General features: G+C 39.2%; 1 protein-coding gene across 1 annotated transcript in view; it reads left to right on the top strand.

Moving 5' to 3' along the window:
- Positions 1 to 1,066: 1,066 nt before the first annotated feature.
- Positions 1,067 to 16,177, top strand: part of SLC9A9 (solute carrier family 9 member A9) — a 608,786-nt gene continuing 593,675 nt past the window's right edge. The window contains exon 1 of the mRNA XM_033212402.1: positions 1,067 to 1,450. Within this exon, the coding sequence (XP_033068293.1) occupies positions 1,276 to 1,450 (175 nt within the window). The 5' untranslated portion in view covers positions 1,067 to 1,275. The remainder of the gene's footprint in view (positions 1,451 to 16,177) is intronic.

Below are 16,177 nucleotides of genomic sequence, written 5' to 3' on the forward strand. Positions count from 1 at the left end.
AAAGAAAAGGGGGAAAAAAAGTTGCAGAACCATGGTATTATCTTGAACTATTTTAAAGTAGAAAAACATGAAATCAAACAGAAGCAACCTGCCACATGGAAGATGATCTGAAGAATCATCACTCTTATGGTCAGAATCCTGTGAATACGGAGCTTTCATTACTGGTGGCAGAACCATTTCTCAGTGAGCAGCATTGTTTTGCCACAGGACAGAGGAGGTTGTGATCTGTTGCAGATTTCTGTGGGTCCTGGATGCCTAGACCAGGAACCCTACAAAGAGAAATCCATGCATGCGGCATTGCTGAGGATGGCTATGTGAGTTTCTCTTTCAAAGTTATGTGTTTTGTTTTTTTCCTTTTCGTCTCAACATATCCAAACAGTACAATTGTAGAGATGGAGATGGAATTTTATTTGTCTTTTGCTTTCATTGTTTTCTCTTGTTAAAAGAAAAACAATTGATTTAGAGTTTAAATGCTGCTCTGCAGCTATCAGTTATATAAAGCCAAACAGAGTCATATACTAAATCCTTTCTTGCTTCTCAACAACAACAACAATTTTTAAAAATCCTGTGAAATCACTTTAGATTTGCTTAAACAATGTATAGTTATGATTTGAGAGCATAAGAAACTCTATGCCTTAAGTGAATCCCATTGTGAGATACTTGAGCTATGAGGTGGAAGTTTCAGGCTAAGCAGTATAATATCTTTTCAGGAGGCTAATATGCTCATCCATTTAGAGCACAGAGGCTGATTGATAACTGTGCTATCAATCCCCATCACTTTGTCAGGTTTTGGTTAGAGAGGAAAGATCTTACATTTAGGTGAAGTTGAATCAGGAATTGGCTTTTGGAACTTAGAAAACGTTGCTTGTGTAAGGCTACCTTTTTTATTATTAATCTACGGTTCATATTTATGCAGCTTAAGAAGACTTGTTTGGAACAAGAAGACCATGATTCAAGATCTTAGAATCATTGCTTGCAGATTTGTCCAGTATGAAAGATATTTTCATGAGATGAATCATTTAAAGACATTAAGAGTCAGTGATGAAACCACACACTCTGGAATTTGAAAAGAGACAGGGCTGCTTTAAGAGAGAAACAGGAAGTTGTAACTAGAAGCCATCTGAATACTAAGCCAGGGCAGAATGCTTGTGAAGTAGCAGCTAAAGTGGCAGTGTTTCTTCTGAAATTCTCAGGCAGTCAGACTGTCTTAGGCAAATCTTGATAAAATAGCCCTTATCCAGGTTTTTATCTAAGGAATCCCAAGAAGACTGGAGAATGGAGAGACAGTCAAGGATTATGTCAGAAAAAGATGAGTATCAGTTTCAACATCAGGGAGCGGTGGAGCTGCTTGTCTTCAATTTTTTGCTCATCCTTACCATTTTGACAATCTGGTTATTTAAAAATCATCGATTCCGCTTCTTGCATGAAACTGGAGGAGCAATGGTGTATGGTGAGTGCATAAATTGGGAGATTGATGTGAAACTTGTTGCTTGAGCGTAATTAGAGACTTGTGCTCAGATAGCAAAGTACCGAAACTGGAGAAAATGTGCTGATTGAAATGTCATTAGCTTGATGAAAGGTGCCGCAGCGTGATGATTACTAATCTCTTTCCAGACAAGCCGCCGAAATTTGCCATGTCACGAGAGCAAATGTCATAGTCATGTTCTCACACGGCACATAATGCAAGTCTGTTGACAGATGCGGGTCCATTGTCATGTGGGGAATCGAGGGCGAGCTGTTTGTTTTTGTAATGATGTTGGGAAGTGATGGCTCTGCAGTCACAAAGAGCAGCCTTCTCTCACTGGCTGCACTGATGAACTTACAAAGTTCTAGAAAAAACATCACTTCAAAATGTCTGGAGTAAATCCTCTTATATCAACTAATTTCAAAAAGAAAACTTGCAGAAACTAACCCCATCCCTCTTATGAGAATATTGTGCCCAAGTCCTTTTTATTTATATGAACAACGTTAATTTTCTTGTAATAAAAAGTTATAAAGAAACGACAGTTTCTTTATGCAGTACTTTTTACTTCTTAGCCTGATTTCAGATGTTCTAATTTATGATTATCATTGTTAGTGTTATTTGTTATGTATCTCTCATTTATTTATTGGAGGCCAAGGTGTGGAAAAATATTTAACACCTACAGTACTGCTCTTTCTGGGCAACTTACCATATTATTCCTTTCAGAAAGTTTAATAAAGTCTGACAGAGATTATCTAGTCTGTACTCTCATCTTTTAAAGTAAAATGAAAGACAACAGTTTTCATTAATAAACTGGTGTTACTGATGAAATAGTTGATTTCGCTGCTCTTATCTCAGCCTGACAATGGATAGGAAGTTTGAACACAATGGCAACAGGCAAGGCATTGCTATAATTTATAGCAATTTTGGAAATCCTGAAACCCTTTCCTAAGCCTGAGATTCAGGGTACAAGATCAATGCACATTATATAAGCTAATCCTGTGATGTCCTGATATTAACAGTGTGTAGTCATGATTTGAGAACTTAAGGAATCCTAAGCCTTAAGTGGATCCCACTGTGAGATACTTGAGCTATAAGGTGGAAGTTTCAGGCTCGGGAGGCTGATATGCTGATCCATTCAGAGCACAGAGTTAAATTCCTTGGTATTGAGGGTCTTTTAAAAATTTTTTGCTGTATTGTTTTATTTATTTTTTAAAATTTAGTCTCACTATGTTGCCCAGGCTGGTCTCCAACTCCTGGCCTAAAGAGATCTTCTGACCTTAGCTTCCCAAAATGCTGGCATTACGGGCATGAGCCACCATTCCCAGCCAGTATTGAGGGTCTTAACAGATACAAGAAAACTCTCATTTAAGAGAAAAAAAGTCACAATCAGGTGGGAGAGAAATAGCAAACAAAAAGGAAGTGATGCCATCAGATACGAAGCCCTAGGTTCCTGTCATTTGCCTATCTCCATCGTGAACAGAATTTTTCTCTTGACTTGACTAATAAGTAATCTGCAAGGATATGGAATAGAATCTGAGAAGCCAGAAACAATATAATTCTTGATATCATATTAAAGGGACATATGAGCTTTAGCAAAACTATGCAGATTTAATAGATTGCCAACCTTTATTAGAGGGAAAGATTTCTTCACATCCCTGAATTTGATTGAACTATGACTCATGTACCAAGTTCAATGGTGGGGATATTGTTTTTGTAAACGTTTTGATAACCTACTAAAATTCAGACATATTTTGCATTCACAATACAAACAGTAACTCTTATTTCTGAACGTGAAAAATTCCAGATTACCTTTAATCCTGAAAAACTCTCTGAAATATTTTTAAATTGTGCTTGAAATCATAAAATAATAGTTCATTGACCACTGCTGTTAATGTAGCATTTCTCTAAATTGCTGTTCTTAAGGCAGATAAGACTTAAAGTTTATGAGTGGAATTAAGTTGGGTTCTCTGATTCCTATTCTTCTTTCATGAGTTTTAAAATGTAAAAGTTATTGAAAGCAAATTCTGAACCAGTGCAATGTAAAAGGATTATAAAAATTATGAAGATATGCATATGTATATGTATTCTATTATTAGAAATTTTGAGTATCTTTCAGTTATCTTGACTATATAAATCAATGAAAAGACATATTTTAGTGATGTTTAACTTTTTCTTGGCATAGAATCATAATTGTTAGGATGTCACAGAATTTTAGAGGTTATCTTCTCTGCCCCCTTTATTTTACAGAGAAAGAAGCTGAATCCCAGAGAAGTGAAGGGACTTCCCAAAACTGAATAGCCACTCATGGCTGGTCCATGTGCCTTCACTCCTCTGTGTGTCTTACTAAGGTTCACGTTCACCTGAAAGAACTCTCCCTATGTTTTCTGAAACTACTCCATATGGGTGGCATTCATGACTTGTCACATTTCTTCTTCAGGGATGTCCTAAATGTTATATCTTAAATGCTTATTAGGAACTTTCTGTCAGTAATGTAATAAAATAGTCTGAAACTGCACCAGAAGAACACGATGGGATACTCTAGTAAACACTTTTAATGATAGGGGAAAGGAGATGCCAAGTGAATTAATTGTCCAACAGTTATAAATGAACTTGAAATTCATAGATGGGGAAGGAGCCTCAAAGATCATAAATTCAGCATTCTCATTTTGCAGACAAAGAAATTAAGACTTAGATGAAAGTCATGTAGTTAGCTGTTGAGGTGGGATTCAACCTCCATCTCTTTACTAAGAGATGCTAAGATATTTAAAAATAAGTAAATTATTGCAATAATTTTCCTGGAGAAAGGATGTGTCTCTGGGATCTGGATGCATCCTCATATGGTTAAGCTTTCAGGATTAGCCAGATTCTCTTTTCCAGGAGGTCTAAAAGAGTGAATTTTCAGCATCCCACACTGTACAAATTCCCTTTTCCATTTGAGGATTAAACTCATAGCTTTTGCAAGAGCAGGGGCCATGCTGATAACCAATGGGGAAGAAAAGAAACAAAACTATGTTTAAAACTTAAGCCTTTTGAACTATGACTGTGCTACTTCACTCCAGCCTTCACTTGAGCCTAGGTAACAGAGTGAGACCCTGTCGAAAGAAAGAAAGAGATAAAGAGAGAAAGAAAGAAGGAAGGAAGAAAAGAAAGGGAAGGGAAGGGAAGGGAAGGGAAGGGAAGGGAAGGGAGAAAAGAAAAAAAAAGAAAAGAAGAAAGGAAGGAAAAACTTTTAAAATTTCTTATTCTTTAGGATGTGAACATTTGAGAGTAGACTGTAACAGTCATCTCCATGCTACACACACATATGCTTGTTATGCTTGTAATGAAACATGGTGTAAGATTTAGTGGACCTGAACATAATGCTTATCAATGAATTTGGCTAGCAACTCCCCTACTCCACCGAGTACTGCTCTTGCTCTCACTATTTGTATAATGTATCACTTGTCCTGTATCGAGAATGATAAATGTTTTTCCCCAGCATCCAATTTCCTATAATACTTCAGCCTATTCTGTCATCTGCATTTCTGCCAGTATTCCTTTGACATGTGTCAAATGTTCTTTAGAAGACTCAATAGATGTTGAGTCTATTTTATCAATGTCCCTGAGAGTCCAATTTAAAAATTCTAGATACCAGGGGCTTAGAAAGTGAGCAGTTTAAAAAATGCAGAGAAAAGTTATCAAGCAGAATGTTTAATGTTCTTATATATTTATTAGAAATAATTTTCAAGTTGTTAACCTTAAAATATATGAAGAGTTGTAGAGACCAAGAAAAATTGTGTGGCATTTGGCTAGACTCTGTGTCAATCAGAGATACATATGGTACTCCAAATAGTATAAATAATCCATTATATAGAAAATATTTTTTCTTGTTATTAAGAGTCATAGGAAGCTTATAAAAAATTAGTGGCAGCTTTATAACCATATTTTTGCTTCACCAGGAACAGTAATGGGTAATCTATTACGATATTCAATGGTTCTCATTTCAAAATTGAAGGATTAGAATCCATAACTAGTTTAAAATATAAGCCATAATGATATTAATTTACATTGGACTGAAAGCATAAATGACAATTAGTGGTTAAAATATTGATTGACAGCAGCTGGTGCACTTAGTACTGCTCACTTAGGGCCTGTATCCCCTGTTCAGTGCTCTTAAAAGAAATTTGCTCCTTGCTCCCTGATAGCATTAAGAATTCCATTATATATCACTGGGGGCTGCCATACTTTACAGGACATTTATAATCCTGTGCATTTGAGGTCTGGGATCTGAGCTTAGGGACGGAGCAATTTAAACCTCTTAGATTTCTGCCTTTGATTTCCTGGCCTTCCCATAGAAGTTAGTCTCTGAATTCATGTAAAAATTGTGGCCACTGTTTAGTGGGCAAATAATAAATTTCAAGGCACAAAGTTTACATTTTGAATTCATTAAATTTTTCCATATTAAAGCGTTTTCTGATTCTTTAGGAATGTGCTTAAGAGTTAAATAGGATCAATTTAATTCACTCAACAGAAAGTTTTTCAAGATTTAAAGAAAACACAATTACATAGTGAATCATCAAGGTTTGAAAAATTATCTTCTCTGAAAAATCTTCTGCAGGCATTAATTTCTTCCTAGCACTCCCTGCAGGTTCTTCGGGATTAAATTGGGTTGTTGGACATGTGTGGCTACACCCTCCTGATCCATTTTACCCTCTTCCAGGACAGGCCAGCCTCCTTGATGCCAGGCCTACGGGAGATGCTTCCTGCTATTTCACCCCCTTCCCGCTGGCTGAAGGTCCTTCCAAGGCTCTACTTATTCCACTGTGGCATGTTTTATAGAGAAAACATTGATGTGCTACCCTGGAGGTTTAAGTTTCTCAATCTTGATGATTTTTTTTTTTTCAATAGCTAGATGCATTATTTTGGGCAAATGATGTAACATCTGGCCTTATTTTTCTCATCTGTAAAATGGGGAAGAAAGGAACAGATATCATACATCTCCCTTCCAGCTGCAAAAGTCCTTCAAAATTCAGGCCAAGACTGAGTTCAACCATCAGGCATCTTTCCACCACTGCAGCCCAAACCAGAAGCTTTCCTTCCAGAACATGGCAGCCTATAATGATATCCAGTCCTTTCTCTCAGACAGGATTTTAGTTAGTGTTATTTCAGCACTGTTAGTACTTCCTGCTTCTGCTCTGATTTTGCAAGGAGTGCTCAGTAAATTCTGTTGAGTTCCTGTCAGAAAGGTGAGGAGAACAAGTTAAACCACCAGAATAGTGAGGACTGGCTATGTATTCCACAGTTTGCAGATGCATTTTTTATGAAAACAAGAGTAGCTCTGGTTTAATTTGAAGGGCTCTGCAAGAAAGGTAATCAGGATTAGGAGCCCAGCATACCAAACTTCTTCTCCCTTTTGGTGTAAAAAACTTGATTTTTAAGGAACTTCAGAGATTTGTGCAATGTTTTGCTTGTGTTGATACATTTGCCAGAGAAAGGTAAAATACTGGAAGAATGAAAGGCATACTGCAGTCTGTATGGTTTGTTTATTTATTTATTTATTTATTTTTGAGACGGATCCTCACTCTGTCGCCCAGGCTGGAGTGCAGTGGCACGTTCTCGGCTCACTGCCAGCTCCGCCTCCCAGGTTCAAGCCATTCTCCTGCCTCAGCCTCCTGAATAGCTGGGACTACAGGCGCCTGCCACCACGCCCGGCTAATTTTGCTAATTTTTTGTATTTTTAGTAGAGATGGGATTTCACCTTGTTAGCCAGGATGGTCTTGATCTCCTGACCTCGTGATTCGTCTGCTTTGGGCTCCCAAAGTGCTGGGATTACAGGCGTGAGCCACGGCGCCTGGCCTGCACTCTGTATGTTTTTAAAAGTTGATTTTAAGAAAATAGCCAGGTCAGGTGCTGTGGCTCACTCCTGTAATCCCAGCACTTTGGGAGACTGAGGGGGGTGGATCACCTGAGGTCAGGAGTTTGAGAGCAGCCTGACCAACATGGTGAAACTCTGTCTCTACCAAAAAATACAAAAATTAACCAGGCATGGTGGTGGGCGCCTGTAATCTGAGCTACTCGGGAGGCTGAGGCAGGAGAACTGCTTGAACTCGTGATGCGGAGGTTGCAGTGAGCTGAGCTTGAACCATTGCACTCCAACCTAGGTGACAGAGGAAGACTGTGTATCAAAAATAAATAAATAAATAATAGCCTCTATATTTTGAATAAATAAACTAAATAAATGAATAAACTATATATTCTGAATCTCAAAGAAGCTATAGATGAAACTTTACTGTGAACTACTGTGGTGCCTCGAAGGTTCCCCCTTCAGTGTTTGAAAGGCTAATGAATGTGCATGTCAAGAAAATAGATTTATGATTCAAATTATTTATGTAGATATTGTAGACAATCTAAATTGAATTAATGTTATATACTTAACAAAGTGGGGATATGGAGAGCTAATTTTTTTTTTTTTTTTTTTTTTTTTGAGACGGAGTCTCGCTCTGTCGCCCAGGCTGGAGTACAGTGGCCAGATCTCAGCTCACTGCAAGCTCCGCCTCCCGGGTTCACGCCATTCTCCTGCCTCAGCCTCCCAAGTGGCTGGGATTACAGGTGCCCGCCACCTCGCCCGGCTAGTTTTTTTGTATTTTTTAGTAGAGATGGGGTTTCACCGTGTTCACCAGGGTGGTCTCGATCTCCTGACCTCGTGATCCGCCCGTCTCGGCCTCCCAAAGTGCTGGGATTACAGGCTTGAGCCACCGCGCCCGGCCCGAGAGCTAATATTTACTAAACATCTAAAATAGATGTTTGTTAAACATCTATTATGTCAAAAAGTTGATATACGAAAATAAAAATAGCTAACACAAATAGCATTCCTGATATAAACTATGCTATTATAGGCACTTTACATATATTAACTCATTTAATCCTCACAACAACCATTTTTTAGGTAGGAAAACTGAGGTACTAAAACAGTAAGTAACTTGCCCAAAGTTGCACATCTACTGAATGCCAGGGCTAGGTCTCAAACTTTAGCAGTTTGGATTCATGTGGTCATCTGCTATCTAAAATGTGTGTGTGTGTGTTTAGGAGGGAGTGTTATTGTTTTCATGTTACAGATGAGGAAACAAACACTGAGAGACAGAAAGTAACTTGCTGATAATCAACAGGGCTGTACTTCAAATTCAGAACATATAACCTCTGTTCTTTCACCTCTATCACTTATGTAGTCCTAGAATAATTGCTGTTTTTTAATTAACTGCTCTGTGCCAGATGATGGTACCTTAGGAATTTTACAGAAGAGAGATAGAGATTGAGATATGTAACTATATACATTATCACTAATCCTCACAACAACCATGCTGAACAGGCAAGATCATCTTTAGTTTGCATATAAGGAAACAGAAACTCAGAAAACTTATGACTTAACCAACGCTGCCCAGAATAGTTGGCAAGAACACTCTTTTGAAAGCGAGCACTCTCAAATTCTGGCTGCAGTTGTTCTCTCGTCCAAGTCTGCTCTTGATGTGTAACTGTCCCATGAAGTCAGGGTAGGGAATGATTCAGGGCAAAGATAGTTAAGTTTCTCCTCTACCTGGAAGCCTCAGAAATGTTCCACTGTCTATAGCGAAAAGCCCACTGTGAGAAACAGAATGGGAGCAATACTGTGAAAATACATCCATATTAAGTAGCTGGATTTGAAATATTCCAAGCCTACCTGGAAACATCGTCCCAGCTTGAGGGATAGTCATGTTGCAAGTTCATGTTCTTTCTGGTTTTAAATGCCTATGGTTGAAACAATGGGTACAACAGGTACTATAAATAGTTTGAGAAGGGACTGTGAATGTACATAAATCATGCAAAACAGGCTTTCATCATATGTTAGTTAAACTGAATTTAATTTTTGGAAGAGACTGAAGGTAGAACCATTAACTATGCTTCTGGATTTTCCAAGCTCTGAAACCTGTGTGCATGAGCCCAAGATGGTATGAATTTTGATGGAATTTCAGGACTGTGAGGACTCATGTTGGTAGGAACTATTGTCTCAAAGGACAATGCTTCTCAGTGTGTTTTCTGTCCAGCACCATCAGCAGCACCTGAGAACTTGTTAGAAATGCAAATATGCCGTTCCCAGCCCAGACGTAGGGAATCAGAAACCCTGGGGTGGTATCCAGCAAACTGTGTTTTAACAAACTTTCCAGGAGGTTCTGATGCAGTGAAGTTTGAGAACTACTTTGCTAGGAAAATAAAATTGAAATGTTGTTCCTAGTTTCATTTCCTCTGTTTTCTCTTATTTCTTTCTTATCCCATTACTCTCCTATGGTGAAAGGGGGAGGGTTGGAAGACCATCTCCCTTTACTAAAGAGTCTTTCCTTCACTGTCTGTAACACTTTGTAATGTCTCCACCTCTGGTTTGAGATAAAAATAAACTGTGTTGTATAAACATTACAAAGTAAGAAACCATTTGTTTATTCAGTATACATCTAGTTAGACATCTCTATCTCTACGTTTCTTCTGTCAACTTCCTAAGATGATTGCAAGGAAGGGTGTTAGCTATATATAAGCTGATGGTTGAAATAGGTTCCAAAGAAAAGTTATCTATTATACTGTTAGAAATCCCAGAGTTTTGTGAAGTGTGTACATTGTGTATACGTGTATGTGTGTGTTTGTATGTGCTTGCATGTGTGTTGTGTCTATGTGTGTGCATGTGTGTGTACATGTGTGTTATATATGTGTGCATGCATGTGCTTATGATGTGTACGTTGTGTTGTTTGTTGTGAATCAAGGATGGATTGTGGACATTAGACACTCCACTCTGATGGAGGATCTGATGGTTGGAACTTTCTGGCAGTTTTCATGTGACTCTATCCTGTGAGAAGAGGGAAACTTTGAACAAGGCATCACAAGGTGAATTAGCTTCATGGACTACTTTCTACTTTGGAATTTAATAAGGTTCTCTTAATTGGCAGGTGCTCCAGATCTGTTCTGAAATCATTCTGGGACTCTTCACCAAAACAAGTTGATGGTGAGCTAGCACAGAGCAATAAATTGCGACTTTTTAGCAAGACCTATACTTTCCTTAGTTTTTTTAATTTAAAAGGTTGGTGGGAGAACAGAGAAAGAACAAACTCCACCACCAAAAACAGAAGGCATTATATGTTGTTACTACATTATATGTTGTTACTTTTTGTTCCATCCCTGACTAATCTCAGAGCAAAACTAAATTGCTAAAAAGGAAAACATTAGGAAATGCATTTGGGTATTTGAAGTTCAAAACCATATTATCTCTCTAAATTCGTGTTCTAAAAGACTTTTCTAAAATGGGAAGGGATAAACATCAAATAAAAAGTTAAAAATTTTGTAGACGCAGTTAAAATATGATCTTTGTGAATATTACCTTACAGTTAGATGTTGTTCACTGATTTTGTTTCCTTAGATTATTTTTGAGACTGTTTCCTTCTTCTTTATGCTCACATTTGAATTCCTAGTTCATAATTTTTTAATCTGAGTGACTGAAATAATAATGTCACAGATTCCCTGCCTTAAAGTCTTGCTTTAAAGATGGTAAAGAACCTTCCTCCTTGAGTGTTATTCCTTTCATCTTGAAATTCCTCCACTCAGATGTTCTAAATTGTCCCTTATGTAAATATAAACTAAATATAATGTTAACTTCCTCTCTGTGTCTTCTCTGTCCCTCAATTCTCTTTTCTGTCTTCAAATAATTATCTCTAAATGCTGTTTCCTCTGCTCTAAAACAGAGCAAATCTGTCTCCCAACAAGGAACTCACTCGGTTTTTCCTCAAGACCACCTTGCTAACCACCTCTCCCTCCTGAACACTTGGCAGTCCTCTGTTGTGCCAAGGCCCTTTGCCTGCACTGCCCTAAGTGCCCATCCCAAACTGTTTGATATGCATCATTGACATTGGGCTCCTTGATTTCTGTATACCTCTCCCTAAAATGTCATACCCTCTTCTCTACTTGGTGAAGTCTTACACATCCTTGAGAACCTCTTCTATTAAGTTTTTCCAATACTGTAGTGGGTGGGGTTAGTTGGTCTTTTCTTTTAGGGTCCCTTAAAACTTTGTACATTGCTTTGTGAGAGGAAAACCAATGGCTTTTCTATCTGTTAAGATGCATTCAGTTTCAAGTAACAGAAACCCTGAGAGAAATAGAATTAAGCAATAAAGACATTTATTATCTCCCATAACTGGAAGTCCAGAGAAAAGTAGTCTTCAAAGCTATTTGATTCAGCACCTACTTTTGTCATCAAAAACCCAGGTTCTTTCCTTTTCTCTGTTCTTCTACCTTCAGTGCTGACTTCAACATCAGGCTGTCAGTGAAGTGGCTACGGCAGTGCCTGGTGTCCTAACTGGGCCCAGTAATATACTGGAAAAGAAGAGAGTTCATCTCTTCTGTGTCTCTCTTGTAGGATGTGAAACCCTTTCTAAGAAGCTCCCTAGCAAATTCTCTTCACTTCTTATTGACAGGAATAGGGTCACGTACCCATTCCAGAACCAGTTATCAGCAGGGAGAGTGAGAACATCCCTGGAGCTGGAGTGAGTTCAACTTCCCCAAAGCATATGGCTCTGTGTGGAGGGGTGGACAGCAAATAAACCAGGACTTTGTGGGGTAAACAAGGATAGACATTGGGCTGGCAGTCAATAGGACCTGATACACTTACCAGGCTGAAATATGACGTTATATAATATTACGTAGTTTGAGGTTATATCTTCTTATTTTAGGGAATTGGCAATGCCTCATTAATCTAGATTATTCTTGGTAGCCACTCAATGCAGTGAGAGTGAAAGAACTGCAAAACTCAGTTCTCCTACAATCTTTATGTGTTAACTACATTTGCTTTAGACTCCTAAATTCTTCCAACATCATGTAGCACTTAAATATAGACCTTTGTAACAGTCTAATTAGGCACATGTATACAGTTGTGCTTGTTGCATTGTGCAACTCTGGGGAAGCTCTACTGCTATAGGAATGGAGTCTAGAGCGATCTGGCCAGAGTTGTGCCAAGCAGCGGGCAACTCTGTGATGGTGTCTGGACACAATTATAGTGCTGAACACAGCCAAAGAGATTAAAATCCCCTTAAAACATTTTTGCGTTTTAAAAAACATTCTGAAATCTGCTTTAAGCTTTTTAAAAAAGTAAGTCCCTATCTTTTATTTCTCTAAGAAAAGCCACTTTAAGAAAATGTTTCAGCATCATGTAGAATGACCATCAATAAGATGCAAGGGAAATTGGTTATGAAATGCAGACGTCATATAAAAAATTAGTAAATACTTGTTATACCTTATTCTTACCGGAAATTAGGATGGCAGGATTTGGCAGAAGGGAAGGGGCTGGTAGGTTAAGATATTTTAATATTTAAGGACAAAATCATATTTTATTCATTTTTATAATAACTCCTACAAGCCCTAGAGCAATGCCTTGGGTGTCTGCAGCCTGAACAGGTAATAAGGGAGTAATAGAGTAAGGGACTGGTGTTTTCCTCTTATTTTCAATGTGGATAATAAAATGAGAGTCAGTTCAGGAAGATAAATCTCATCTTTCTAATGTTTCTTGGTGTGAGTACTCCTGAGGCTGTTTCCTCCTTCTGTCCCCTCTCTTCTTTCTTCTCTCACAAACATCATGCTATCAACTGTATGCCATGCATGTGCTATATAAGAGTTATGTTGAACACTCTGCAAGGACAGGGACATCACAGCATTTGGTGTGATGTTCCTTCTTTGTGACACTCAAAATGTTGGTAACTGACTGACTACATAAATTCGGAGGATCCTTTTCTTCTTGACTCCAGGGGAGCTTGTGGACTTGAAGAAAGTTGGGCTACAATTCTGCCCAAAGTGCTTGGTTTTTCTAGAGGAAAAAAGATAAAGAGTAGCACAGAGCCTCTACGTTAAACAGTCTCATCATCTAGTTGGGGAGAAAAAGCTAAGATCTGTAAAGCGGCACTGAATAAGATGCCTTTATAAAGCTGGCCTCTAAAGTGTGTGGTTCAAACAATAAATGCTGTCAGAATGCAAAGATGAAGGAGTTCAATGAGCACAGACTTTATCAGGGTTCTGGTGCCCACGGGTGGGACTTAAGAGGGACATTTTAGGATAGTGAGTGCTTTAGGAATGAAGTCTATTGTCCATGTTTTCTGTGGGACTTGTATGCTGTGGAGAGAAGTCAGGGTTCACGAAAGCACAGGTACACCCTGCTGTCACCCTAGGTATCCAGACGCCCAGACTTGAAGGAGCAGGGGATGCATCTAGACTAGAGTTCCTTCCTAGAGAAGGAGATGCCACCAACTGGCCAGGGGACAGATCTCAGAGAAGTGTTGTGTATGTGGGACCCACAACCTGGGGCCAGGGCTGTTTGCACATGGACTGGGTGGGTATCCCTTTGCAGGGGCAGGCGGGCTTCTTTTCTCCTCCAGCAAGAAGGGGCCTGGTTTCGTGGTTTACCAACAAGAGTGGTGCTTTTGTACTGTTCATAAGCCATGGCAGCCAGTCTCCTCTTTACTTCTTCTGTGAACAAATGATTTCTGCTTTCTTAATCTTGTATGTTTGTGTGGTATAAAAACAACCCACTCTCATAAACATTTTCTTTCTACTAGCAGTCCTACTTTATCTGTCACCTACTCATATACAATATTGTGTCAGTGTACATTAATTCAACACTCCATATTTCTGTCAGCATATGGCAAAACACTGAGTAGATGTTTCGCTATAAAAAGCATTATGAGGCTCTATGAGTAAGTAGCCTCTGACAAATAAGGATTTTCCAGCTGCTGCTACTGCAGCAAGGGTGCACAAATGAGTGCATGGGTTTTTTAACCAGATGTGCTAGGAGGCTGAGATTTTCCCACTGGCTCTTAACATTTGGTAAGATGTTGTTTCTTCTCAACCCTTGGGGTCTGGGGAAAAGGAGGGCTGAAGCCTTTTGGCAAGTGTGTTAATTTGGGTCCTCCAAGAAGCAGATGCTGGAAAGAGATTCCTTGTACAAAAGATTTTCATTCCTTTAGAGAATGTGGGGAGGGAGCATGAGGATGCCAGGACAGCCGTCAGGTTTTGATGCAGGCCCAATCCTGTGAAGCGAGGAAAGGAAGGAAAGCTGGGTAGGAAATCTTTAGGCTGTGGTGCAATTCTAAGAAAAGTTTGGCAAGATTAATGATGGGTCACTGAGCCATGGTTGCCCTTCAGAGGAGTCCCCATCTCCCTGCCTTAGTATCCCTGCTGTGTTCAGTCATCGGCTGGGAGTCTGACCTCACAGTGAAAGTGGTGATGGATTCCAGAGCACAGAAGCTGAGACCACTGGCCAATTGCCTCCTCAGAGTGGGAGATCTATCTGAGAGGTACGCTTTCATGAATATTACATCTGGTCACCTCTGCCACAACAGCAGCAAGCAGCTTCCTCCGTTCACTTCAATGTGCTTCTTCTCGAAGGATGAGGCCAGAGCTAGTGCAGAGGGATAGTCAGGGCCATTTAGGTTTGGAGGTCTTGCATGAATTTAACCACTCTAGGTACCAGGCAGTCACTATTATGACAAAGACTTGCTTCCTCTGCTTGGGAAGTAGTAGTGGACACTTCATATTTATTTCTTGTTGTTTCATTGAAAGCATTTTGTAAAAAGAAAAAAAATGGCTCACCCACTGGGAATTTCAAATGACATTAATATGGGTTCTTTCCATTTGGGCCCCATGTGGATAGTATCTTGTGCTTCCCTTCTTTGTAGAAGTAGAAAGAGCAGTAATGGTGTCATTTGTGGTACTTGCTCAACAACTTTTAGGAATTAAATCCTTTCTAGGCAAAGTGTGTTGGAAAAATGATGTTCTTATGCAAGCACCCTAAGCCATGTAGAGTGTAGATGAGCTATCTTCCCTTCTTGCTCCTGACTAGTTTTATTGTCTTCATTCAACACTGAGCATTGAAGGTTGCCTACTGTGCTGTGGTGGATCAAGCACTCACTAAGGGTTACATATCTATCACTTATTTTCTCTTGCTCCCAGAGATTAGGATACAATTTTTCTAATTACTCTAGAGGAGTCAGCCAAGCACTGAAGCAGGAATAATAAAATAAAAATAATCTTTAAAGAAATCTGTTTGCATTCTCATCTCTCACTGATTAGTTCTCAACATTGTTGCCAAAGTGTTGGTGGTTAAATGAAAGTCTGATTGTTTTACTCTCCCCTGCCTAAAATCTTTCAGTAGTTCTCCATTACCATTGGGTTAAAAATCAAAACCTCTCAGCAGGAGAGAGGAGCCTCTTTACGACCTGGCTCTGCCTACTGTCTAGGTCTAGAGTCTCTGTGTCTCTTTCTCTCTATTCTTTTTACATCACTAGTGACTCCCTAAATGTACCAGATTTCTTACCCCTTTCTGTATATATGCATTGTGTTTGTAAGGTTATCACTAGTGATTTCTTACACAGTACCCCATCATTTTTCCACTGGTAAGAACCAGCCAGATGCAAGACAATCCGGAAGCATAGTCCCTGGCTGAACAGCCACTTGCCAATAGCAACTCTACACACAGGGAGAGCATAGATCCTGGTCTACACACAGGGAGAGCATCCCAGTGAACTCTCAGCTGTCTCTGCTCTTATGTGCTGCTACCCACACGTGCAAACTGGATCCCTACTCATTCCAATTCAGCTCATCTGGACAAATCTATGCGACCTTTTAAGATTCGTCTCAAGCTTTGCATAATTCAAAGGGCTTCAGAGTACCTCCTGTCTG

Source organism: Trachypithecus francoisi, unplaced genomic scaffold, assembly GCF_009764315.1.
Source record: "Trachypithecus francoisi isolate TF-2019V2 unplaced genomic scaffold, Tfra_2.0 Lachesis_group0, whole genome shotgun sequence".
NCBI classification, from domain to species: Eukaryota; Metazoa; Chordata; class Mammalia; order Primates; family Cercopithecidae; genus Trachypithecus; species Trachypithecus francoisi.